The following is a 27,944-nucleotide window of genomic DNA, read 5'->3' on the forward strand; positions in this document are numbered from 1 at the left end:
GTTTCATTTATAAGTTTATCACACATAAATACGGCTCTAGAATCAATAGAACACTGATCATTCCATATTTTGAGTCAGTCATTAATTTGTCCCACAACAGACAACAGCATGCTCTAAAAACCATGAATTTGTAAACAACAAAAACCGACAAACATCATCCACAGGGCCGACCAGTGGGTGTCCGCCTCAAATGCAACCCAAACACCGAGAAACAGACTGCGGACCCTATACGCGCCCCGGCATGCGGGCCGGCGTTTCGAGCCTGAATTCGGCACCATATGCGGCCAAGCCCGGTCGCGTGCCGCCGCTGTTGGCCGCTAATAACGCACACTGGCACTTGTTTTGTCCGTGAACTTTCATGTTTTGTCTCCATTTTTGTGTGCATTCGTGGTGGGACTAGCCCGTCTGCCACGGTTTTGAAAGCAAGTTGAGTAGCAAACCGTATGGCCTCACACAAGCAGGTATAGGACTAACACCCCCGGTTGGTGCCGTTGATGTTTAATTTGACGCCCTTGCCGTGACGCGCCCCTGGGGGAGGGAAGGCAGGGGGAGGGGTGTCGGTGAAACACCGTAACGGTCACGGTGCATCACCAGACATGATCTTTTGATACTGACAGGCTGTCAAAAGTTAATGATGACACTGAGGGGATACATTTCTTGAGAACGGCCGAGGAAGCGTGTAAACGGGTCAAGACAGTGCTATATTTTCTCCTATTTTATACCGGAGTCTTATCAGTATAGCGCACGAATCTACCAACATTTCTGGGGGTAGGGGAGATATTCCTAGCCCTCCAAAGCAATTGGTATAACTCGGAGTATGATGTCGGGGATTCATGGAAACGTTCTTGGAGGCTCATGTGAGAGAGATATATGGGGTCCATTTTCTGAATTAATATTAAAGTTCACTCGTAGTACTGTAGCCCTACTATTGGTTATTTCACTGCAGAAGTCATTTTTGGAACGACAAAAACAGTTTTGTTACTGAAAATATAGAGGGTCCTAAAACTACACTTTTTACAGAAAAAAGTAGGGCAATATACAAAACAAACCTTTGAAATACCGCTAAACAAAACGGTGAACAAAAGTCTGGTGGGTTAAAGATGTACATACCGGAGCGGGCCGCCCGTGCTCTTAATAAAAATTGATTTTTTTTTCTCCTAATGAATTTTCAGGTTGTGTGCTTTTGTTTTAACGAACAAATTTACTTCATTCCGAATTTGGGCGTCTGCAACCCTCTTAAGAAAGGAATTTCATTTAGCGCACAAAATGAACCCGCCTAGCGAGAGCCGAATAATTCGATTTTTTTTAAAAAGAAATCTTTCAATACCTAAACGTCGGTGGTATTTTTCGTTTGGTGTTGCATTCAAAAGTGAATAACTTTTAGGAAAATGACAATTGAAAAAACTCTTAGCACGATGAACATTATTATTGATGCACCCTTGCCATCCTAAGATATTATTGGAATCGCTCTACACATACACATAACACTCATCATTTGAGTACGAGGTGAAACTATTACCCATTGATTGTCCCGTTGTTCAGATTGCGCGCATGGGACAAGGTTGCTTTAAATCGCATGTTATGTGTTTACGTTTTACGGACGGTTGTGCAACATTTCGGCCATCAAAATGCCTGTTTCCTGCCGTCTCTGTGGTGGATCTGCAATTTTGAAAAGGCCCAAAACGGTAAATGTTTGTTTTTATTTTACATTGTGCTTTCAGATCCATAATCGAAATAGTGTTGCCTGTAAAATGGCTACATTTGAACAGCAACTCCCAACATTAATTGTCGTGCCTTCCAACACAGAGGAAAACCAGTAGGACTTTATTTCCGACACCTTATTTTTTTTACGCAGTCAGTGGCTATCGTTACGGCAACCATAACACGATTTTCAACTGCTATCAGTATATAACTGTCTGGTTCCCTGAACTAATAGTATTCAACGTCCATGAACGTCAGAATCTTGAATTTTGTACAATTATGAATTAAAATTGCCTGTTTTTTTTGTCATCCAGAATATTTTTCTAGTTTCATGGTTTTTATTTCATGTTATTCCACCAATTTTAAATGGTCTGATTCCCATCTCATGAACAACGACAGTGTTGGCGCAGAACCACACTAAGATTTGTCTCGGTAAAAACTACAAAAAAAACAAAAAAAGTCCCGCAAAACAGTCCCTGCGCCGTGCCGGCTTAATATAATAGGTAGTGTATATTTTGCCGGAGACGGCAAACCTTTTAGTAAACGTTAGTTTGCCGGATATGCACTGAACATGCGCAGTTACTGTATTTTTGTACTTATAAACATTTTCCGGTGACAAGTTTTAGTCTGGCTCCATGCCAAAATTATCGTTGTTACCTTGTATTCACAAGATGGGATTCAGACCATTTTATAATTTCGGACTTTATTTCCCTTTTAAAAAAAATCCTCCAGAGCCACAAATCTGAAAAAGAAAATGTAATACTCTGCAAAAAATGTTTGAGACATGTTAAAATAATAAAAGAAGAATATTATTATTTATTTGGGGATGAGAAAAAAAACCTTAAAAATGTGGTACGGTCGGATTCGAACGCGAGTCATCCCGCTTTCTAGAGTCTTTGCTTTACCACTACACCAAACGTGCTACACAACTTTTGGTGGGAATTTAATACATCTTATAATTCAGCCCTATTTTAAAGAGTACAGCACCCTCTGTTGATATGGATTGCCGCCGGCAAACCTTTAGTAATCGTTAGTTTGCCGTCATTACCTCCGGCAAAATATCCACTATCAATATAATATCGTTTACTGAAACTGAAAGAAAGCCGGCGACGGCCAAATTAAATTCCACTGCCACTCTTTCCACTCTTGGGCTAAAAACAAATTGGTTCTGCTTCTGGTTTCCCTACCTTCCTATTTTGACAGCCCCTACACTAATTTTTTTTATTGGAAAAGTGAGAGAAAAAAAACCAAAACCATAAATTTCTACTTTTTACCCATGACTACAATGTACAGGCGGTAGACGTCTCCATCTCATATGATTGTACACAAAAAAATATCCCTACCTACCTACCTACCCTATTTTCGAATGTCATGTAATTGGAAGCATTTCTTTCTCTTTTTTTGGCATAAGTCTTTCATTAATTAGTTACAAATAGTTAAATTCTTTGATTATTAAATAATCAAATAATTTTATTTGAAATGAATTCATATGTCTTTTAATATCCCTCAAGAAGCAATGTGCTTGCAAGATACTTCATCATATTTATGTGTTTCTTTGAGATCTGACTTGACTGAGTGATTAATACTGACATTTTCTATTTGGAAATATAACCATTGATTTAAAATTTTTAGACAGTTTTGGAAAGTTTGTTTTGGTTATAAAAACATGTTTTCTAGGCCAGTCAAGCATTGACAGCTTGATGTCCCTTGTAAGCTTAAAGGTATAGTCCATCATTTGTAATTTGTGCATTTTGTTCGTTTGAAGCAACAATAGTGCTCAAATTCTAAAGAAGGGTGCTGAACAGCTAACCTGATGAAATTTCAGCTCAGCTGCAGCTGTATATTTCGAGAAAAACAACATTCTAGGATCTTGAATTCAAATCAAAAGTTGCTGAATCAGGTTTTGAATTGGGCCTCTGATGGACTCTGGCTTTAAAGGGAAAATACAACATTTGCAAACATCAAAAAATAAAACTACCAAATCATTTTGAAATACTTTGCTGGACTGTTAGTGAATGACAGTGTAAAGCATCCTGTAAAATCATGGCACCTGGTATACTGTCATTTTCAAGAAAAGTGGTATTTTTGTATCAATTTCCAACGCTGATCGGCCGATCAGCGTTGGAAACAACTGGCTTTTTTTCAAATACTGGCCCCAATTGACCATCGCACTTGTTTGCAATCGATTACAAACCTATGAACGGGTACGAGCCAGCTAGACTGGTTCCCTGACCTTACAATTCCCCAATGTATGTAAACTGCTCTGTTTCTTCTTATATGGAGTCAGGGAACCAGACTACAGGAAAATGATCATTTTTCTTGGTTTTTATAGCATTTTTGAACCCAAAACCTCAAAAAAGTCAGTGTAACTATATTTGCTATATATTTCCTATCCCCCAATTCCATCCATTTCTAAAAATTACAGCAAAAGCAAATGATGTATATTCCCTTTAAAGTTGTATAACAAAGAATGGAGGATTTTGAAGAATTTTAGAAAGATTTTCAGCACAGATTAGCATCAGTCACATTATGTCAGGTCTGCTAATCAGTCTATTGTATGAAACCAGCCCGGTCACCAGGTGACAACCGGTGCCCTGCTTGTTGACCCTAATTAGACGGACAGCCTAGTTAATTGAATGACAAGTTCTAAGCTCATTACATAAGCACAATGCACACTCCAATACGTTGTAGGCTCTGTTGTAGGTAATTGTTGTCCATTTGTGTACAGTTGTAACACATGTACAATACAATATGACATGTTTGAGGCACCTAAAAATCAGTCCATGTCCTAGCCCCTTAAATGTGGCCAATTTTAATACTGGACTACCTCCGTAAATAAAGGCCACACTTGGAACATGCACCCAAAATTGTAGAACTTTGTCAAAATTTGATATTCACATTTGGACTATATTTGTAGTTTATTTTGAACTTTAGAAGCATACTCACCCTCTTTATAGAGAAAAGTACCTGGTAGTCCTTCATTTTTCAGACGTCTATTTTTTGTGTAATTCCAACACGAAATTACACGTAAAATAGATGTTTGAAAAATGCAGGGCTACTTTTCTCTTGCTATAAAACTACAAATATAGTCCAAATGTGGAAATCAAAATTTGGCAAAGTTCCACATTTTCGGGTGCATGTTCCAAGTGTGGCCTTTATTTATGGAAGTAGTCCAGTAAATTGGCCACATTTATGGGGCTATCAATATCCTAGGTGTTTTAGTCAGCATTTGATACATTTTGTGTCCACATGTGCTGCAAATTGAATTTTACATGATGTGTGAAATGCTGAAGTTTTATCCCTTTACAAGCATAAATTTGCATAAAAAATGGTGTGTACCCAGAAAGCATTGTTTTGACCCATAGATGCTAAACGTTCCCACTTCAAAGGGTGTCCAAATTTCAATTAAAACTCTCCCTCTCTGGATGGTAAGTTCAGCTACGCCATCACAGCAGTCAAATCAAGTGACTGTTTTTAACAGGTTTAAAGGCAATATATACAACATTTGCAAACATCAAAAAATAAAACTACCAAATTATTTTGAAATACTTTACTGGACTGTTAGTGAATGACAGTGTAAAGCATCCTGTATAATCATGGCACCTGGTATACTGTCATTTTCAAGAAAAGTGGTATTTTGTATCAATTTCCAACGCTGGTCGGCCCACCAGCGTTGTAAAAAACTGGCTTTTTTTTCAAATACTGGCCCCAATTGACCATATTAAGTTAGTCCGCATTTGTTTGCAATCGATTACACACCTATGAACGGGTACAAACCAGCTAAACTGGTTCCCTGACCTTACAATTCCCCAATGTCTATAAATTGCTCCGTTTCATCTTAAGTGGAGTCAGGGAACCAGACTACAGGAAAATTATTGTTTTTCTTGGTTTTTATAGCACTTACGAACCCAAAACGTCAAAAAAGTCAGCATAACAATATTTGTTATATATTACCACCCCCCAAATCCATTTCATTTCTGAAAGTTACAGCAAAAGCAAATGATGTATATATTCCCTTTAAGAATTCCCTTGTTAATTTGATATAGCCTTGCTTTGACTGGAGGTGATTGATATGCCAGCTGTACCTACCAGTTACATCTTTTGTCTGTTGATGGAATTTGACTAGTCACAGTTTTTACATGAAAGTGATCTGACTTTTTTTTTACTAGTCTGTGTACAAATTTGCATGGTAGAAGAAGTGGAAGAAAAGTTTGATTGTCTGTGATTGATCAAATAATAGAAGGGTTTTAATATTAAATTATAGTATTTACTGCTTTCATATGATCTACATATTGTACAACCTGGATTTTCTTTTTCAGGGCTTAAAAAATGTAAAACCAAACATTGTTTAAAAGTATACTGGCAATGCGCCAATTTCACAAAGGCAGTAACATTTTTAGTTAAACTTCTAAACAAAATGCTGCCAAATTCCTGATTTTTTTTTTTACACTGAAAGTACCAGCACTAAGCACTTAAAAAGCAATCAGAGTAGGTACATGCTTGCAATCCAGACTTTTCAAAAAAGTTTACATAAGCATTCGGATGCGCCGCACTGTAAGATGAATGCGTAGTTTACCCTTTTTTAGAAGCGTCAGACAACAATAAAACTGTCATTTTCGGGGTGTGGGTTTACAGCACAGGATACCCTAGTCTTATCAAACAGAGCACGGGGATTGCTGAAAAATTGCAGCAGAAGGATATAAGAGCTGTGCGTGTGCATGCGAGAGATCCTGCAGAAAAAAGCAGCTTTCATTTTGTTGGCGCACTGGGGCACCTGCCCACTATGTTTACCCGCATCTGTTCGGCTAATTTTGGCCGTCCTTTAAAGGCATGTCTGGGCTCCGGTTTCGAGCACGCCAAGTCAAACGCCGCACACCGTCCCGCAGTGCCACACGGTTCGCCTCCGCTATTAAATTCCCATTAATTTAATTTGCCCGGGGCCCCTCGAAGTTTCAATCACCCTTCTTTTGTTAAACGGCGGGCTATTGTAGGGCTCCATAGAATATTAGACCCCCCCCCCCCTCCATTCTATATCACTCTGTCTTTGTGACAGGCAGTTTTTTTTGACAAAGTGTGTGCCTTGTGAGCACACCGTAGCCCTCTGCTGACCAAATGCTGGGGTGTTTTCGGAAAGGGGCCGGGGTCCGTTTGACCACTTGTGCTCACAGATTGTTGCAGACTGGCCCCCCATGTGTCAACAAGCACGTCGACTGGTCCCAGTCAGTGGGATGCATGGTCATCAAGATTTTTTTGGGGGGGGGGGGGCCCTCAATATTTGGTATTGACATGTAGAGATATGAGCACAATGCGATAGCACTTCTCATTGTGTTAGTAGTAAATTTGCAATGCACTCGGCTAGTATCCTGTGTACATGTGCCGTATGTGAACAGTGTGGGAAGTCAAAGTTTGAGCACCAGTCTAACAAAACTGTGATAGCATTCAAATATGAAACAGCTCTTCCTGTGACAAATTTACTGGATTTCCAATATTTCAGTTGTACTGTCCGTATGCAGGGATAACTTTAGTTGGTTCATAATTTTAATATTTAATTCATGTGAGACGAAGTAAAAAAATTAAATAGTTTCTCGTCCAGGCTTTTTGAAAAAAGAGTGGAGGCGGTCCTTTTTTTTTCTTCCAAGATGGCGGATTTTCCAAGATGGATTCTTCTATTTTCTCGACTCTTTTACTGATATTTTTGTGTCCAAATAAGCTGTAACCCTTTCTATTACAGACTAAATTGAAATTGCATATATGCAACAAGATTCTATACTGGCTGTATTCATAGCTACAATTTTGCTGGAAGAACATAAATAAATGAAATATATTGCAATTGCTTGATTTAAAAAAAACAAAGGAGGCGGCCGAGAAAAATGAAGCGGTTTGGAAAGAGAAACTGGTTTTGTTAATTTAATTTGCCCAATTGTTTTGTTTTAATTTAGGTAGCCATTTTTAATTTTTTAATAGTGATAATTAGAATCTTGAATCAAGAACGGATAATTTTTATACACTTAAAGTACATTTGAAGCTGTCATTTAAAACATACATCAGATTTTTGTATTTTATAGCACCGTACATAATACATTTACGTACATTTATCAGGCTATGAAAATATATTGTTAGTATTTCAAACTGTGTAAATAACATGAGTTTCCTTGCCAAAATGTATCCCCATCAAAGAGGTACAAAAAATGAAGAAAATGACCCATTACATGTAGACTGTAGCTGGAGGGATATATTACATCTTAATTTAGCCAGCCAAAGATGACAGACTAAATCCAATGATACAGCATAGAGGAGGTTCCTTTTCTCCATTATTTTTTTTTTTAGTCTGGCCTCGGGGCACCGCATATTAAGAAGCGGTTAGGCAGGCTTGACTACAGACGGACAATGGACACGTCCTGTCCGCCCATTTTTTTCTGAGGAAGGGATTTTGTGTGTGTAGCTTCGACAGATGGGGCCCGTGCGGGCTGAAATGTAATTTAAAACATTTTTCTTTTGAAAGGGGGGGGGATTCACAATGCTATGGACCTGGGGGGGGGGGGGGGGGCACAGAAGGCAAGGGGCTAATATTACACAACTTTTTGGCCTGGGGATTCAGGTTTTTTAATGCCCTTGGAAACGGTTTGGCCGGGTGTAATATTGTACATTCTGTTCGTTGCATGCGGTTACAATTGACTTTTTGCAATGAACTGGTCAAAGCATTCAAGAGTCGGTTTAGCTACATATTAAGTTGTAATCAACTTTCAAGCAAAATATCTCATAATTGTAAGCGGTTGCTATAATTCTTCAGTTCAGTGCGCTACATCGCGTAGCTACAATCGGCTGAATACAGTAAGAACGTGTCTTGGATGCTGAATTCGGGCGCAGTTCAAAATATGACTCGGCCACTTTTGATTTGAAATCGAGATCCTAGAATATTATTTTTCTCGGAATATCAAGCATTCACTGAGCGATAACTTTATAAGGTTAGTGTTAAAAGCACCCTTCTTTAGATTTTAAACACTTTTGTTGCTTCAAATGACATAGGCCTACATGTACATTGTAATGCACAAATTGCAAATGATGTACTCTACATGAGTTTTTTTTTAGGCCAACAAGGAAACCACAAGGCACTAGTACAATGTATTATACATGTACAAGTAGTTTGTAAAGATCTCCAAGGTCCTTGTCATAATATGGCTGGATTTTTGTGCGTGCCGGCCCCATTGTCCAGCAAGCCAGATGGGGAAATCTTCCCCCAAATCTTGTCCCGGCCGCAAAGTAAATCATCCTCTTTGTCAAACTCCGGCTTGAACCGACCGAAGCTCCTCGTGCCCTGGGGCACTCGGTACCCCGCACATGGGTCCCCCGCACCGCTCCGATCTCCTAATGACCACAAAGCTTATTAAAATCAAATCATGGGAATCTAGTTAGTTATGACAAAGCGCGACTGATTCAATCAGTTTAATGAGCGGATCGTTTAGAGGGGTAACACCCCCTTCGCCCAATTTTGGAATCTTCCGGGACGTTTGTCCGAGGTGTTAAGCTGGTTGGGTAAAACTCTTTGAAGGACACAATTTTGGGAAGCAGCTTTTTCAGTCAGTCTTGGCTGCAAGGAAAATCTTCTTTAAATACGCAAGAGATTTGTCGGACTTAATTTAGTCTGAAATCAGACTTTTTGATGAGATTTGAAGGTTTGCATGGTGGAAAGATACTAAGACAAGATAAGTTTGCGGTAGCACCATGTGAATAAATCTCCTTTGTGAGTATGTGTGGTGTCTTTTTTCAGCTTTCCGGTTCTTTTCAGAACCACACTCTTTTTGAATCTGAGAGAAAGTCATCATTAGCTCAGAGAGATATTTATGCATCTTGCAGGCCTTTCATCAAATTTTCAGAATTTTATTTATATCAATTAACATCCCTGTTTTAAATCATGTACCACATACATACATCCCACCATCAGTGTCATTTTGGTGTCTTTTTCAGCTTTTCATGGTACATTTATTCTTTAAATTTTGGAAAATACTTGCTTGATATATTATGAGCAGGAGAGCACAATAAAGTCTGTCTTAAATATGTGAGGCAAAATAAGACGGAATACATGTAGGGCACAGGCCGTAGTAGAGAAAAATAAGAAACAAACAAACAAAAAACAAATGGGGCTGATTTTTTTTTCTGATTTTCATATAATTTATTGATATTTGTAATCTTTGATATGTCTACATGTACATGTACATCACAAAAATCATACATAATGAAGATTTTTTTTAAGGAAAAACCATTGGCATCTTTCATTTTCACAACTACAGAACTCGGAACTTTAAAAGGCCGTTTTCTAAGTAGTTTACTTTTTTGACATGTTGATAAATTATGTGAACTTTAAGCAGCCGTAACTTGCCAATGGAATGCCCAATTGAAGTGCAACAAACAGTTTTGTAAGGAGAATTTTGTTCTTTTCCTAATACCTGCAAACCCTCATTTTGATCTCTGCTTATTTGTCTCATTTTGCCAGAATGCATGAGTAATAAACAAATTTCCTGTTAAAAAAAAAATCTGCTTGGGATGGGTCAAAAATATGACAAAAACTGACAAATCCCGTAACTGCCAAGATTGTAAAATACAAATCTCTTTGTCACGTTGAATCTTATAAGTTTCAATTCTTTGAACAGCATATTGGATGAAGTTTGCAAACATTTCAACATTTGATGGACCGAATGTTTAAAAGTGCAAGTGCCTTTGACATGTTCATTCAATCAAGTCTTGATGTAATACATTGTAGTTGAACACATGGTTCTCTACATGACGTGTTTCGTAACATACGCCATTTGTCGTTCACAGACCGCAGAGTGCAAGTTGGGCCTAACATGCGTTCCCCCTGAACCCTGCCGACACGGTGCATGCCGGCTATTATCAATCTCCAATCATGTAGGAAAGTCTTTTTTTCTAAGATGATTGATTACGAACTGCACGCAATCTGCTACCATATTTTGGTGGTGAAAACCAGCGTACTTTGTACTTCTGGGCTTGGTGGAATCAATGTGCCCAATCTACGTGTGATCTCTAAAAAATCCAAAATTTGAACTTTTTATGTACCATTTGCATTTTAGGGTCATCAGAATTAATAATGAAGGGACTTTGTTTACATATATGGATATAAGTTTCCTTTTTTGACATTCATTTGTTGGTTGGTTGTTCAGTGGGTTGGCTGTTAGTTGGTCAGTTATTTGGTTGTTTAGTCAGTCAGTAAGTCTAAAAGTCAGTCAAAACATTTTTATAGGGTCTGTCGGCCAGTCTGTCTGTTGGTCAGTGAGCCAGTTGAATTTTTTTTTTGGGGGGGGGTTGATGTTCGATAAGTCAATATCTTGCTGGTTAGTTGATCTTTTGATAAGTTGGTTGGTTTGTAAGTTAATCGGCTGGTCAGTCAGTTTGTCAGTCGTTCGTCGGGGAGTTGGTTGGTCAGTTTATCGGTTGGTCAGTCAGTTTGTCAGTCTTTTTTGGTCGGTCAGTTGGTTGGTCAGTCATTTTGTCAGTCTTTCGGTCGGTCAGCCTCTTTGTTAGTCTGTCAGTTTGTTGATTTTTTGGTCAGATGCTTGTTTAGTCAGGTTGTTGGTTGGTCAATCTAAATGTTGGCCTGTCCTATGGTCTTTTCATGTACCCAGCATATTTTAATAACCATGGTACATGCCTGTTTCTTTTATCATGAAAAACGTTCATGAAAGCTAACACTTCAAATACTCATATTTTATTCAGTAACCAGTTATTTTTAAAGACTTATAAGTGACTGAGTAAGTAGCTGCAGTCTGAAGTTTCAACTAAATATGTACAATGTAAATTACAAATGCCAAGTAAATGTGACAAATTTGTATGCTGGAAAGTACATATGTACATGTACGACTGGGAGAAGTTTCTGGATGAAAGCTTTTGTTAAGTTTAAATAAAAAAATGAAAAATGGCTATAATTTTTTTTACCCCAATGATTAAAGGGAATATACAACATTTGCAAACATTGAAAAATAAAACTACCAAAGTTTTATGAAATACCTCACTAGGATGTTGGTAAATGACAGTCTAAAGCCTCCTGTAAAATTATGGCACCTGGTTTGAAGTCATTTTCAAGAAAGTGGTATTTTTGTTTAAATTTCTAACGGTGGTCGGCCGACTACCGTTGAAAAAAGTATTTTTCAATTGCTGCTCCAATTTACCATTTTTTTCAGTTAACAGTTGTGTTTGCTACATTGTGTATTTGTTACATGTTCATGAACGGGTGCAGGCCAGCTAGACTGGTTCCCTTACCTTACAATTTTCCGGCATCTATAAATTGATCCATTTCAACTTTAATGAAGTCAGGGAACCAGACTTCTTGTAAATTTTTGTTTTTCTTGGTTTTTCCAGCATTTTCGAACACAAAACTTCAAACATGTCAGAGTAACAATATTTGATCTATTGTACTAACCCCTCAAATAGTTCATTTCTGAAAATTACAGCAAAAGCCAATGATGTACATTCCCTTTAAATCTATGGTTTGAAGTTCTTTGAATCATAACGGCCATTGTCTGCAATTTGCCCCCGCCCCCTGCGGTTCAAAATCACACCTTAAAGAGAGGAGTGAACGATATGCCGTCCCACGTCTCTGCTCCACATATTGCCAAACGTGCATTAGCTGCGAAGTTTGTCAGCGCCGCGCACAGCGTAAACGACCCCCGTACGTACACAAAACGCGCGGCAGAGATGACAGCTGGCGTACCTCAGAGCAAATAATTACTGACGAATTTTGAAGGCATTAAAGTACAATTTGGGCACGGCCGGGCCGGCTCGTATGCCGCGGACCGGCTTTCAAGCCGTCGTTTTTTTGTTTTTTGCCCTCGGGGGCTTGTCTGTAGCCAAGTCCCCATATTTCCCTCCGTGTGCTTTGCGACCGTGGTCTCTACAGCAGCGTAAAAGCTGTCTACATGTGAGTACATATGCCCCACTCTTAGAAAAGTGAAATCGAATGACAAACAAAGATCTATAGTGTTTGTTTACACACTACAGGCCATTTTTCGGGTGGCTTTTTTGTGATCTTTTGCTGGGATTTTTCAAAGGCAATTATAGATCTGGGCTGTCCTACACGTTGGGCCCATACTTTTGATGATTCGATGTCTGGTTTTTTTTCATTTCTAGTTGTGAGAATCCCCCCTCCTCCCCCAGCAAAACAAAAAGAAATATCATACAAACTTCACAACTATTGGGTAATGTTATTTATGCCATTGGAGGTTGTTGGCTCAGAACTGTTTGTGAAGATCTTTGAAAAAAGGTATTAAAAAAAAAGAAGTACTAAAACCTTATTGATTATCATAAAGCTTACTTGGATTAAAGATCGTACTAGTACTAAATACCCCGTGTACTTATTCCATCTGGCTTGCTGTCATTTAGAAGAAATCAAGAAATGTAGATGATTTCCAATGGTCAGTCAATTGACTGGTTTTTTTTGTAAAATAGAGAGTGCTGTAGACGAAATCGTGTTTCATGTTGAAAAGGTGGTGCATGGTTTTTCACTGTTTTCGCGAAAAAGTGTATCCCTCAAGCCAAAACTTCAACAGGTTAGGTTTAGAACATTCTTCTTTGGATTTTGAGTGGTGGTGTTATTGACAACGAACAAAATGTATGAACAGCATATGATCCTTTATGCCTCTAACCACACACTACCCCCTCCCTTGTTCTGTCAAAGATTTACAGTACTCACTTGTAAACCCAAAACCCCAAATCTCGCCAGGCTACAAAACTTAATGGGCAACGTGTGGCCCATAATACAATCACAGCGCACGTCGCCATCTGTTCCGCAAATGGCCATCGCAAGGGACCAAACTTCAACCCAACACCCCCCAAGTTGTACAAGGGATCCTTGTGCGCACCAATGCAGAAGCAGAAAAAGGCAGGCCTAATAAAGCTGGCCCCAGAGTGCACACAATTCGGGGCGATTCACAATGCAGTGCGCCACCAAGAGTTTGCCATGGAGAGCCAACATTTTAAGTTTACGGTCGACAAAACACGACCCATTTGAATGAGTGTCAGTAGGCAACCTGAGCTAATTTGTTATAAATTGGGGCAAAGCGTTTTGCCGCCTTACAAAAAAAAACACCATATGGATACAAAGAAAAAAAAAGGTCAATTATACTCGAATCATATACGCTTATGAAAATACTGACGGGAAAAACTAACAATTTCAAATGTCCCGCGCTACGAATTTGTCGACCATCTCCCACCATGCACTGGTAAAAATAGACTCTCCTTAGCAAACTCTTGGTGGCGCACTGCATTGTGAATCGCCCGAATTTCTTTCCAAACCTTGAAAGGTGCACCTTTGTGTTCCATTTAACCTTATTTTCAATTTTCGTTTTGCAATTTTCAAGCTGGGCCACCAGTTTCCTGCTTTTGTCTGTTGACAGTATTTGACTACATGTAGTCAGAGTGAAATGTGATCTCGCAAAGTGTGACAAGCCTGTGTAAAAGGCATGGCAGGAGAAGTGGATGAGACTTTTGACTGTCTGTGACTGTTTAAACAGGAGGAGGGTTAAGCATGTCTAATTCAGTCAGTCAATCGGGGAGTCAGTCGGTCAGTCAGGTTCAAAGAGCGATACAGGCTGGCCCTCTGGGACCAGCACTGATAGGAAAAAAATGGACTTGATGATTTACATATGTGTACAAGTCTAGAAGTTGAAAGGGAAATATCAGCCACAGAACGCCACGAGCCCCTGTCGCACGCTCACTTGACGGACAAGTTGCCCGTAGTCACAAAGCATCTGGACTAGATAGACCATTAAGCATTCTACCCAGAGCTCTGTGACGGGAGACCAGTGTTTATTCTAGGCGGTGGACAGGGAGCAGTTGTAGTAATGGTAGTTGTTTGTTGGGAGAGGGGTGGGGGGGGGGGGGGGTGGGTGTAGACTGTAATGACATAGAATGAATCACCTTGCTCAAGAGAAAACATGTAGTTTTAATATTGAGGGCCATGGAGGCCAGTCTTTGTCCTCTGTCTGACTGAGTCTCTGACCTACTGAGTCACTGAATGATTGAGTCACTACCTGACTGAATGAATGACCTACCGAGTCACTGGCTGATTGACTCACTGAGTCACTGACTGACTGAGCTATTGAGTCACTGGCTAACTGACCTACTCCCCCACTGGCTGGCTGACCTACTCCCCTACTGAGTCACAGACTGACTGACTTACTGAGTCACAGACTGACTGAGTTTCTGACTGATCACTGAGTTTCTGACTGACTGAAAATAGTCACCAACTGACTGACTAAGTCCTGACTCGGGGACTGACTGACCGAGTCTGACTGACTAAATGAGTCGTTGACTGACTCGACCGAGTCACTGATTTACTGAATGACTGATTCACTGAGTAAAGCACTGTCTTAGGCTGATACTAGTTTTCAAAGCAATTCAATTTTCATTTACTTCTAGTTCAAAACTTGACAACCGATAACCGACAACAATGAAGATGTATTTGGAACAAGAGGCTTTAATGAAAAGGCCTTTAAAGCTTACCGTACTTTACAATTAATAAAATGCAATATTCAACAAGTGGTACAATATAAAGGGGGCATTACATGTTTATCTATAAAAGAAATATGATCTGGACATAAAACTCATTTGAAACTAGGCATTTGATTTGTCTCAGTACATCTTTTTCATTATTTTTTTTTGTGGCGGGATCTTTGTCATGTATTGCTTGTTTTAGGCATTAAATTTTTGTCTACTTGACATGCTCAGCACTAATTTATATGCCAGCTTTGTTTTGTCGTGTGGCTCAGTTACTTGCAAAAATAAAAATTCTGCGTAATTTCTCTCAAAATTGTAACAGTGCAAAAACTTTGCAGAATAGGTAGGAGCCTCCAGTGCATGCACAGTGTGCGAAATAGTGAAATTGAGTGTCCGCCAAACATGCAGTATTACATAGGCCCGTGTTCATATACATGTACTGCCTTTTGAGCTGTTCAATCCACAGCCCCAGGCGAAAAAAACCAAGAAGCGCTAACGACAACTGAATAGGCCCGCCGGACAACAATACTCAAGACGAGCTTAAAAGCTCATTCGTAACTCCTCAGCCCCTGCGCTGGCCCGGCACCAACTGTCACACATTGCCTGCCCAAACAAACGGGGCCCAGGGTACAAAAAGCTAACAGAGTTTCGACTCGGCTTGGACTGAAAGTCTCCCCCCCCCCCCCCAAGATCAAATTACCTAATTAGACATCGTTTTTTGACAGAGCTAACTTGGGACGGGATGTGATATTGACACAGGAGATGTGGGCACGATCGCTTAATGGAACTAGCAGTGGTAGCATCAAACATCCATTTGGGGGGGGGGGGAATGGGAGGCAACGGCATACTGTGCGTCTCCTATCCTAATTCAGAAGCGTTTTGCGCCACCTGCAAAGCTGAAAATATTCAGGAAAGAAGTGGTAATATACATGTAGCTATTTTAAATTCTGTGCAAAATTTACCCACAAATTTTGGCAAAAGTTTTTGGACACAATTGTTTTTAGGAGTGGTTCATCATAACATGTATGCCAACAAGCAAAGTTGTCATATTTTCACACATGAAAGCAACAATTTAAAAAATGTCTTTAATTGGTTGCTAGTTTTTAAAACGTTTTTATGTTGTAAGCAGATATGAAACTTGACGTTTTTCAAATTTCAATTTTATGATCTCAGAAAAGGGATGACCCATGTTTTTTAAAAATAAGTTAAGATATTCGCGCTTTGTGAAAATTCAAAGTTTAAACTTAGTCTCACAAACTTACAAACTTACTCTTGCATACTAAATAGCATAAAACTTTATTACTCTGAATCCAAACATTTAAAGTTGCATTCCTGTTTTATTTTCGAGTTTCATCCGAAAAATAGATTCCTTTTCTAAAATTGCTATTTTTCTAGCAATACAAAAGTTCTTTAATTTTGGAATGAGACATTGACTGAAAAATTTTTTTTCCCGTGTTTACAGTTTCAAATTATTGGCTGGCAGATAATAATTTTGTTCTTGCGGGGTAGGCTGGTTCCCGCCCCTCAATTAGTATCGATAATGTAGGGACAGGGAGCCAGCCGACTCGTAAAGTGGATCTGTTTGTGCCTAAATAAAAACCTTTTTTCAGAGGGTTGCAGCAATCTATTAACCCTAAATCCCTTGGCATTTTTGCTAGGATGCAACCTTAATCCTGCAAAATTCTCCACCTGCCTCCATGTAAAAACTGCATACAGCCTCAATCCTCCAAAATTCTCTGCTATTTCTTGAATGTGGTCCTTGGAGGGGTGACCACTGCCTCAATCCTTCAAAATCCTACAGCAATCACTGTCAATATGTTGAGGCAGAGCCAGTGACATCCTGGAGCAGTGCAGAGCATTTCAAGTATAATCTAGGCTATTTATGCAAGGCTGAGCATAAACAACACAAGGTCCAGCCTAAGACCTTGACACAGTGCACCCTCCGAAACCAGCCTCACACTTTGCAAAATCCTCCAGTTTGCAAACATTTTGAAAGATTGGGGAAGGCTAGGGTTAATTAAGTTAATAAATTTAACAACCACATGAAGCTCGACTCAGTAATTTCCTTTTTTCCATAAATTTTATTTTAGGGTGATGCTTTGTGTAAGGACTGTTTCTTCAGTGCCTTTGAGGCAGAGATACATCAGACCATATTGGACGCAGAGTTATTCAAGAAAGGCGAGAGGGTGGCAGTCGGCGCATCGGGTGGAAAAGGTACGTTCCTATTATTTTCACAGTGTAACAGTTAAATAAAGAAATGGAAAAATGTCAAAAATATGCTTTGCAGCTTCGTGGCCGAAATACACACAATATGTCAGAAAACGCAAACAGAAATTTGTCTAATTGTATCTTGGTCAGTTTTCCGCGCTGCGAGTTGAACACATATTTCCGCAGCGAATGTTTTGTGACATCAAATACTCTTCTCATTCGCGTGAAGCACAAACCAGCTTTTGCTGTATGGGTTTTAGCAAAAATCAGCCACAAACCAAACTCAGATCAGTCAATCAAACCTAGGAATTTTTTGGCATAATGTTATGTCCGTGACAAAGCTTTTAAGAGCTCACTGAATAAACCTGATTATATCTTTTTCAAATCTTATACATCCATCATCTAGCAATGGTCAAGGAGATTACAGACTAGGAGTTTTGGATCATTCCTGCAAATCTTTATGTAATTGGCAAAGATGGCCCAACAAAGACGGCACAACATGATACAGTTCTTAATTCATATCACTGTCAGTCTGTCACTATCTTGAATCAATTGTTGCTTCTTTGTTCTTGTTCAATCCTTAGACTCGACAGTCTTAGCCTACATCATGAAGTTACTGAATGAGAGACATGACTACGGTTTGGACATCGTGTTGCTGTCAGTGGATGAGGGAATAACAGGCTACAGGGACGATTCGCTGGAGGTAAAGTTTGGGGTATTGTGGTCTACAAACAACCCTCTGAGTGAGAAGTCAATATTCAGAGCAATATGTAAAATCTTTTAAAACCCTGCAGGTCAGTTTCAGGTGAAGGGATATGAAGTGTTAATGTAACTGTGTCACACAGAGAGTCATTGCACAAGATGTGGAGAGCAGTGATGACATGTGACTGAATCTGCCTGCTTGCCCTGAGCTTTAAGATATAGTCCATCATTTGTAATTTGTGCATTTTGTTCGTTTGAAGCAACAAAAGTGCTCAAAATCTAAAGAAGGGTACTGAGCAACTAACCTGATGAAGTTTCAGCTCAGCTTCAGCTGTGTATTCCGAGAAAAACAGCATTCTAGTTTCTCAATTTCAAATCAAAAGTTGCTGAATCATGTTTTGAATTGGGCCTGAATTCAGCGTCAGAGACACGTTCTCACTGAGCCGATTGCAGCTACGCGATGTCGCGCACTGATCCGACGAATTATAGCAACTGAGTGTGCGTCGTGCCAATGCTTGCGCGCGTTTCGCTGAATAACAAATCGAAGTACTGATTTAAATTTCCTACGGTGCGTCTTAAGAAGCACCGTTGGAAAGGCCTTCTTTTGTTGATTTCTTCAAAATGACAGCTGTCCAGAAAGAATAATTTCACAGGGAGTTTAGTCCCCTTACTATCTTTCAACCAAGTATGTTTTTCAACAAGAATTACGCCAGTTACTTTTTGGATAGCTGCAAATGATGGACTCCAGCTTTAATGTGTACTACATGTAGCACTTAAAACAGGTCAAGTTATCTGAAACTACTGGTCATGAAAAACAGGCTTGTTGTAGCAATTTTTTTTCTATAGTAATGCAAATCTCCATTTTCAGAACACATACATGTACATGTAATTTGTTCGAATGTCGACTGTTTGAACAGTTAGCCATCATTTTACTTAAGTAAATTTCTCAACAACAAAAAATAGTTTACTTTTTTTGTAATTCCTCCGTAGACTGTGAAGAGAAATCAGATGCAGTATGACTTGCCACTGAAAATCGTTTCTTACGAGGTGAGAGTTTTAAATATCCGATTTAAGTAAAGTTGAACCCAATATTTAGACCCTCCCAAACTTGGCATTTTTGAAATCAAATCTTATAATCATGACATACGTGGACTGTTTTCTGTTAAAAGGGACCATGACATGGATTTTACTTGGAACATATTTAGTGCAACTTTCTACTCCTCTTAAATGTACGAAAACTGTTAGACATCCCTTTTTCACGCTTCACAGCAATTGAAAAAAACTTTGAAATCCTAGGAATGTTTTAATGATTGTTGCATTGTCTTTTGCCAGGAGTTGTATGGTTGGACCATGGACGCTATCGTCAAGCAGATTGGGCTCAAGAGCAACTGTACATTTTGCGGCGTCTTCAGACGACAGGCGCTGGATCGTGGCGCCTTACTCGTCAAGGCAGACAAGATAGTTACGGGTACGACAGAAAACCTGCTAAGCACAAAAAATATTTGCTTAATGAAAAAAGATTACCAGCCAATATGTTATGCAGTGTATACTGCAGGTTACCAGGGCCCAATTACATAGCTCTGCGTACTGTTATGGAAAAAAATTGCTGCTTATTAGCAGAAAATTCCTTGCTTACGGTAAGCGTATTTCACGGGTTAGCGAGAATTTTTGCTGATGCTCATGTGTACATACCGTGGTGAAGGATTCTATGCTTATAGGGTAAGCACAGAAATTTATGCTAGCGCAGTAAGCACAGAATATATGGACAGGCAAAAACGCTGAAAATGTTTTGGTTGCTGTACATCATGATGATGATAATTAATTTCTCATTTATGATATGTCAGATTTGATATGTAGCATTTTTTTTAAATTTTTAAATTTTTTATTTCAGGGCACAATGCTGACGATATAGCAGAAACTGTTATTATGAATGGTGAGTTGAAAATAGGGGGAGAAAATTAAAAATTTATCGTCATCAGACGTAAAGTATATTTTTATACTGAGATTATAACTTCAAAAAAATAGTTTTGTTAATTTCTCTTTGTTTTTTTTTGTCTTTAGTTCTCAGAGGCGACGTGGCAAGATTACGTAGATGTACAGCAATAACAACTGTAAGTTTTGTATTATACACTGTTTAAGCAAATCCCTGTCATCTGATTGGTTGGTCGTTGATCACATGTCATTTAATTATTCGTCCCAACCCACGGTCCCAAAATCCATTCCAGGGTAAACAGAAGTTCCATTACACAGTTAAACTATTCAGGCGTTGCATAAAACAAAACATGAATATTTCAAATTCATGAAACGGAAAGAGTAATTCCTTATCGGTGACGTTATTTTTACCATTACACTCATAAGCAGTCATTATTGGTATAATATGAACTTCAAAAATTAGCCTTTTACTTCACTTTATTACAGAATAAACCTCGTTGTTTGGTGATAATGCAAGCATTTGCCCTCTTACTTCAGTTCGAGAAGCCTCATTTTTATAGAAGATACAATAAGTTGTCTCATGATCATGATATTTGTAAGTGAATGTTGTTGTTGTTTTTACTAGCGCCCCTTGAATAAAGCCCTGGGGGCAATTCCACGGTTACTCACGTTACATTTTTGATGTACTTTTGAGTTTCCTTGGGCTGTAATTACCTTACTGAAAAGGTTTAATAACTGTTATCCCCATGGTAGATAGAGTAGACCTAGACCTAAGCACCAAAGAAGACGCACAAACTCAGTTACTCACGTTACATTTTCGTAACGTGAGTAACCGATTTTGTGCGTCTTGTTTATCATACATAACACATTTTCCTGGATGTCATCTTTGGTGCTTAGGTAGGTCTAGGTCTACTCTATCTACCATGGGGATAACAGTTATTAAACCTTTTCAGTAAGGTAATTACAGCCCAAGGAAACTCAAAAGTACATCAAAAATGTAACGTGAGTAACCGTGGAATTGCCCCTTGACAGATTGGGGAACCATCATCAGTTCGTAGAGCACCGTAACGGCAATCCAGAGTTCACAGGTTCAAACCCGCTCGTCAATTTCTTCATTCAACTTTGAAAAAAAATATTATAATCCACCTACTCAGTTTCTCTTTGAAGTTTTTTTGAAGATTTCTTATATTTTCTGTTCATTTTCAGGGAGCAGACGGGGCGCTACCAAGATGTAAGCCCTTCAAGTACACGTATGAAAAAGAAATAGTCATGTAAGTACAAAGACTTTGCTGGGAAAAAGTACGACGCAGGTCTTCCCATTTAATTTTACGGATAAAAACCAGGTCTTTTCTCATTAAAGTGGAGAAAAGAGTGTCTCAAATTAAAACTTGTATTTTAGGAAACTCTACTGCAATTAACACTTCTCTCTGAAATAATCGACAGAAATCCAAAACAAATTTATCATCACTGAATAATAAGAATTTGCATATAGACGGAAGTTTTTTTGAAAGGGTTCTGAGATGCAGCAATTCCTTTGAATTTGTTGGTCACATAATTTTTTGCTGGGAAATTTCTTGTTTGGAAATTCAAACGAAGATTTTATTTCCAAAACGCGACATATCCATTTGAAAAAGGTGAACATTTTGCAAGATTATGAAATTGTAAAGAATATAAACAATATAACAGCTGTTTCTAAACCTCATTTTTCGCTTCATTGTATTCTTGAGTTCTGTTTAAAGGGAATGTACATCTTTGGCTTTTGCTTTTATTTTTAGAGATGAACTAGTTGAGGGGTTAGTATAACAGATCAAATTATTGTTACACTGACATGTTTGAAGTTTTGTGTTCAAAAATGCTGGAAAAACCAAGAAAAACAAAAATGTTCAAGTAGTCTGGATCCCTGACTCCACTGAAGATGAAATGGATCAATTTATAGATGCCGGAAAATTGTACGGTAAGGGAACCAGTCTAGATGGCCTGCACCCATTCATGAACATGCAACCAATAGCAAACAAAATTTCAACTGAAAAAAAATGGTAAATTTGGAGCAGTAGTTGAAAAATAGTTAGGTTTTTCCGTTGGAAATGTATACAAAAATTACCATTTTGTTGATAATGACTTCACACCAGGTGCCATAATTTTACAGGATGCTTTAGACTGTCATTTACCAACATCCTATTAAGGTATTTCGTAAAAACTTGGTAGTTTTATTTTTTGATGTTTGCAAACGTTGTATATTCCCTTTAAGTATATAACAGCCGTCGAAATTGCTTTTGGGCAGCCAGGAGAGAGAAGGATTCTTAAGGGAACAACACGGTGTATTGCACGTATTTTTAAATAAACTCTTCAAATGTTGATAATTATCACTTTTCGGTGGCAACTATTGTGATTCTTCATACATTTCCAAGTTCTGTATTGTAAATGATGTCAGTTTTGTTTGAATTGTTGTTTTACATTGTGTCAAAGTTATTTAGCTGCATTTCACCTTACTAAATTACCCACTCATTTCTCTAAATCCCCCTTTTGTTCTGATACAGGTATGCATATTTTAAGAAGTTAGACTACTTCTCGACTGAGTGTATATATTCACCCAACGCGTACAGAGGCCACGCCAGAACGTATCTCAAAGACCTAGAAAAGATCAGACCTAGCTCAATCATAGGTGAGTTCAATTTTTGTAATCACAGATAACGGGAATGTCAGTCCCGCAATGACACAAGTTCCACTGATAATGAATTGTAGGTAACATGTGAAAGCTATTCACGTGTGGATACTTTTCTTGTATATCTAAAAAATTTGACACAAATATTAGCACCCAAAACAAAATCTAATTAACGACTTGTAATGAAGTCTACACATTTTTGGAGTGAACCCACAACTTGCCCTAGCAGGTGTTACAAAGCAAATTGTGATAATGTGTCTTGCCCAGGGACACAAGCACCAGAGCCTGCACACAACATACAGTCAGCAGGACTCTCGAGTTCGGGGTGCCAGACTGTGAAGCCACACTCTCCGTACAGCATGACTCTGTTGCACCATAGTAGAAGCATTGCGATAAAATGCCTTGCCCAAGAACACACACGCCCTACAACTAATATTGAACCAAACCCACTATCTGCAGATTTACAATATATTGGGTTCAATTTACCACACCATGAGGCGACACTCTCTATGCAGCATGACTTTGTTGTAACATAGTAGAAGTATTGCGATAAAATGCCTTGCCCAAGAACACACACGCACCCTACAACTAATATAGAACCAAACCCACTATCCGAATTACAATATCTTGTGCTCAAGGTACCAGACCATGAGGCCACACTCTCTGTGCAGCATGACTCTGTTGCAACATAGTAGAAGCATTGCGATAAAATGCCTTGCCCAAGAACACACACACCCTACAACTAATATAGAACCAAACCCACTATTGGAATTACAAAATCTTGGGTTCGAGGTACCAGACCATGAGGCCACACTCTCTGTGCAGCATGACTTTGTTGCACCATCAAAGAAGCATTGCGATAAAGTGTCTTGCCCAAGAACACAAACACTGCTAGGTACCAGACTACAGGGCGTACATTGCACCGTGCACACTTCTTATTCTGACCTACCTTTCTCTTGTTTCCGCGTCTCTTCTCTTCAGACATCATCCATTCCGGTGAGAGTCTCTCCATCAAGAAGGACGTCAAGATGCCGACGCAAGGAACTTGCACTCGCTGTGGTTACATCTCCAGTCGTCCGCTCTGTAAAGCCTGCGTGCTGCTTGAGGGCTTGAACAAAGGCCTGCCAAAGTGAGTAGACGAAGCAAGCTTAGTAAAGCTATCCCAGAGTGCACAAAATTCTATCCAATTCAGAATGTATGGCTATTCACTGGAAGTCTTTTCATCCATCTGGTCTATACAATACTGGACTACCTCCGTATTAATCGTCACACATCCCACATGGGGTATTTGGACGGAAAGTCCGTTGCTAGGGGAGCCGAACAGCAATATGAAATCGCAATTATTTTGTCACTTTATACTCACACAATGCCGTCTACAACTGCTTAATGTCAACAAAACGTGAAATTCGGCCCCTTCAGAGGTCTAGTTATCTTGTAATTTCGAGTTGAATACGGACGACTTTTCCTGCCATTGTTCACGAAAGCGTCGCGTTGCATGACGTCATGGGTTGTGATAAATGGCGCCCTCACTAGCTTGCATCAGATTTTCACAATGTGCATTGCTACGGCTGTTGCCTGTCATTCAGTTTTGGTCAAAAGTGTGCCCGCATACATGCACTTTTGACCAAAACTAAATGACAGGCAACAGCCGTACCAGTGCACATTGTGAAAATTTGATGCAAGCTAATATTACCGTCACATTTATGGGACTGGATTCAGCCCATTCATTGGCTTTTGGGGTAATCCTATACAATAGCACTGCCCGACAGTCAGTCAATGAATCAGTCAGTCACTCAGTTAAAAAAAGGACTTAAGTCGGGCCCTCTGCGACTAGCAAAACTACATAGTTTTCTACTAGTCCTTTTATTTCGGCAGACTGGGACCCCACGTGCAAGAAAACTATGCAAAGCATATTCAGGTTAAAGGGAATGTACAACATTTGCTCTTGCTGCAATTTACAGTAGTAAGTGGATTTGGGGGATGAGAATGTTATAGCAAATATTGTTAAACTGACTTGTTTCACGTTTTGGGCTTGAAGATGATGGAAAAGCCAAGAAAAAACATGTTCTTGTAGTCTGGTTCCCTGACCACTTAAGATGAAACGGAGCAATTTGTCGACTTTGGGGAAATTTAAGGTCAAAGAATCAGTGGTGTGTAATCAATTGGAAAGAAATGCTGAATAACTAATTATGAAAATTTAAGAGCAGTTTTTGAAAAAAATACAGTTTTCTCCAACGCTGGTCGGCCGACCAGCGTTGGAAAAATACCAGTTTTCTTGAAAATATCAGCACACCACGATTTTACAGGGTGCTTTAGAATGTCGTTCCCTAACAATCCAGTAAAATATTTCGTGACAATTTGATTATTTCGTTTTTTGATGTTTGCAAATGTTGTATCTTCCCTTTAACTTTATACTCACAACTGGAGAAAGAAAATCCTCCAAAATATCCACAAAGCAAAGATAAAGTCTTCAAAAATTTCCAGTCAAGTTTGATATCTTGATTCAAAATTTAACCAAAGTTTTTCTTCTGCACTTGATTTGAATTTGAAGCCCAAGGCTAGACTTGTACATGTCCAACTCTTCAAAATTTTGAACATTTACATGTAGTCTGGTGGCAGGACTGTAGACGAAATGTATGGAAATAGAGTCTGGGTACCAGATGTTTCTTTTGCCATTTTTCAGTTATGCAGGACTGAAGAAGTGTTGGACTGGTAGTTTCATGCGCCAGTCTATTTTCTTGCACAGTTTGAAAAACTTGAATGATGCACAAAAAAGTGTATTACATTTTAACTAATGTTTGTCTCTCTCAGACTCGGTATCGGAAAGGAACACAAGGAACGAAAGAAGGTAAGAAGTTAATTAAATAGTTTAAATCAACAAGTCCAAACAATTTTTCAATCTGTACACTTTGTTTTAACTAAAAAATATTTTATTCCAATTTATATGTGTCTGCAACACTCTTAAAAAAGGCTTTCCTTTTGTGCAGAAATGAACCAGCCCTGTAAGAGCCGAGTTATTGTCTGGCAGCGAATAATTCAAATTTTGTGAAGAAATAATTCAATGTCTAAACGTCGGTGGCTGTTTTCGTTCGACATCCGATTCAAAAGTGAACAACTTTTATACTGCAGAAAAATAGTAATTGAAAAACAAGTGGGGAACGCATCTTTAAGCTCTAGGTTGAAGTAAAATTGCTAAAATTGCTTGTGATAATTCTGCAGAAAATGGCATTAGAATGCTCTCGTTTGCAAAACAAATGTGGATTTTTGTCAATTCGGAAAAAAATGTTGCAACCTGACGCCACTTCCGCGATTGCGTACAAAGTCTAACAGATTTCAGTATTTCCTAACAAAATTGGAAATGTTTCTCAGTCCCAGATTCATGTCTTGGAAAAATTCCCATATCTGGCCATCACTTTTTACCCTGTGCACAAACCCTATGGGACTGGTCTGAAATTTTTAAAGTGTTTTCTCAGTAAAAACTCAAAATTTGTCACTGCTAATTTGGACTTTTTAGGACATATTATCACTTTTTGATGGCTGATAGGTCATTTCAGAGAAAAATAAGTGATGGCCAGATACGGGAATCCTTCCCATGTTTTATCATCATTTTTGCAATGAATGACCTTCATTGAGATGATATATGAAGAAAAAAGTGGCGTCAGGTTGCAACATTCTTTTGGTCAGTTCTTCTGTTTCATATTTTGGTCTTCTTTTCTTTCAATTTAAAGTTGGCATTGCTTCAGGCCCAAAGTTTTAACCAGACAATTGAGCCAGCGACAAGTGCTAATGTAACGACGGAGAGTTCAACACCATCTTCTTCAAGTATAGCTGGAGCTAACACAGTGCCCCAGAGAATAGATTTTTAATTCAAACTACATGTACATTGTGTATTTATTTTTGTAATATTTAAGCCTTTAAAGCTAAAATGTGAGGCGTCAGTTTACAAAATTTTATGCAAGTTGTCAACCAAATGGTTCTCGGACTTTACTTTTCATTAAAAATTCTGGTGGAGTCATGTATTAAATATAGAAATGAAAACTTGACTTCACCAGCTGTTTTATAGGCGAGTTTAAAACAGAGGAGATTGTGTAGTAATGGCCCTGTCCCAATGAGAACAAAAATCCTGCTTTATTATTGGACTCGGCCAAGTTGTTAGCAGTGGCCAAGTTCGGGCAAGGACCATTAGTCGACTAGTGGTTGATTTGTGACGTACCTTACGCCTGCGCACTGATAGCAACGTGCGAACGTCTCTAGTCAAATGCTGGTCAAAATGTCATCACAAAACTTCTGGATCCTGGCTCTCTGCTAGCGATATGAATGCACACGGCTATTGGTTACCAGCGAAGCAACCAACCCCAGTAGGCTGGTTCCAAATAGTCGACTAGCGTAGTCAACCACCGTCGACTAGACAGAGTTCGGGCAAACGTTAGTTAACCATTGGTCAACTATAGTCCTTGCGCGAACTTGGCCAGTGTTTAAACCTTCAGGAATGTAGCAGATGGAGGGCAGGGTTTTGATTTTTTTTTAAGGAAATTTTGGGGTAATTGACGATGCAGATGACAAAACCCAATTTGATAATATAAATGGTTGCTTCAGGTTGCTGAAGTAAGTTTGGAATGAAAAAAAAAAAAACCAAGTCAAAGGACCAAAAAGGTCCTGTGTACAAACTACAAAATGGCCAACATAGAGGGGCCCTACAAGTAACTACTTCCCAAAAACTCACCTTAATTTCTGAAGAACAAAATATCTCTGTCGAAGTCTTGTCCTCTGATCTGCTCTGCTGTCAAAACCACGCCGCCATTAAGTAAATGGCCACACCCAACAACAGGCACACACTTTTATACCTATCCCAGCTTGGCTGGTTCCCAAACCTACACTATGATGTTACAATGTGATTTTAAAAAGCAGTACCGGTATGCAAATGAGGGGTGTTGGCCATTTTTAGGAAAACTCAAGAAATTTGGGGATAAAGCTGTGTTTATGCAATGTAGGAAAAGTTAAAATAATTATCACTGAATTTTAAACGGAGAACGTGGGAACAGAAATAAACCACCTTGGTAAAATCAAATTTTTTTCACAATGTGTTTGTTTTATTTATTGAAAAACAGTAAACATTTTTTTTTCAAAGGTAGCTTGTCCATATATACAAATTTATACATGCATGCTTTCTCAGCTGGATGTCGGTATAGTGTTTTCTGCATAGATTTATACTCCCAAAAATACTGTATTTTTA

The 27,944-nt window shown here is 38.9% G+C and overlaps 1 protein-coding gene across 1 annotated transcript; it reads left to right on the plus strand.

The window, feature by feature from the left end:
* The first annotated feature begins 1,535 nt into the window (after nucleotides 1-1,535).
* LOC119730281 (cytoplasmic tRNA 2-thiolation protein 1-like) lies at nucleotides 1,536-27,779 on the plus strand. The gene is made up of 12 exons (XM_038203094.1): nucleotides 1,536-1,685; nucleotides 17,298-17,421; nucleotides 18,000-18,118; nucleotides 19,108-19,164; nucleotides 19,450-19,585; nucleotides 20,009-20,050; nucleotides 20,179-20,228; nucleotides 21,256-21,320; nucleotides 22,587-22,711; nucleotides 23,693-23,840; nucleotides 25,523-25,559; nucleotides 26,440-27,779. Exons 1-12 carry the CDS (start codon nucleotides 1,629-1,631, stop codon nucleotides 26,575-26,577), a joined length of 1,098 nt encoding a protein of 365 aa, XP_038059022.1. The 5' UTR covers nucleotides 1,536-1,628; the 3' UTR covers nucleotides 26,578-27,779.
* Nucleotides 27,780-27,944: the final 165 nt, after the last annotated feature.

Source organism: Patiria miniata, unplaced genomic scaffold (assembly GCF_015706575.1).
Source record: "Patiria miniata isolate m_02_andy unplaced genomic scaffold, ASM1570657v1 HiC_scaffold_22, whole genome shotgun sequence".
In the NCBI taxonomy this organism is placed as follows: domain Eukaryota; kingdom Metazoa; phylum Echinodermata; class Asteroidea; order Valvatida; family Asterinidae; genus Patiria; species Patiria miniata.

Coding starts and splice junctions, on each gene's coding strand:
- LOC119730281 (XM_038203094.1), top strand. CDS start 1,629: ATGCCTGTTTCCTGCCGTCTCTGTGGTGGATCTGCAATTTTGAAAAGG. Junction 17,422..17,999: donor CGGCGCATCGGGTGGAAAAG/GTACGTTCCTAT, acceptor TTCAATCCTTAG/ACTCGACAGTCTTAGCCTAC. Junction 22,712..23,692: donor CAGACCTAGCTCAATCATAG/GTGAGTTCAATT, acceptor TCTTCTCTTCAG/ACATCATCCATTCCGGTGAG.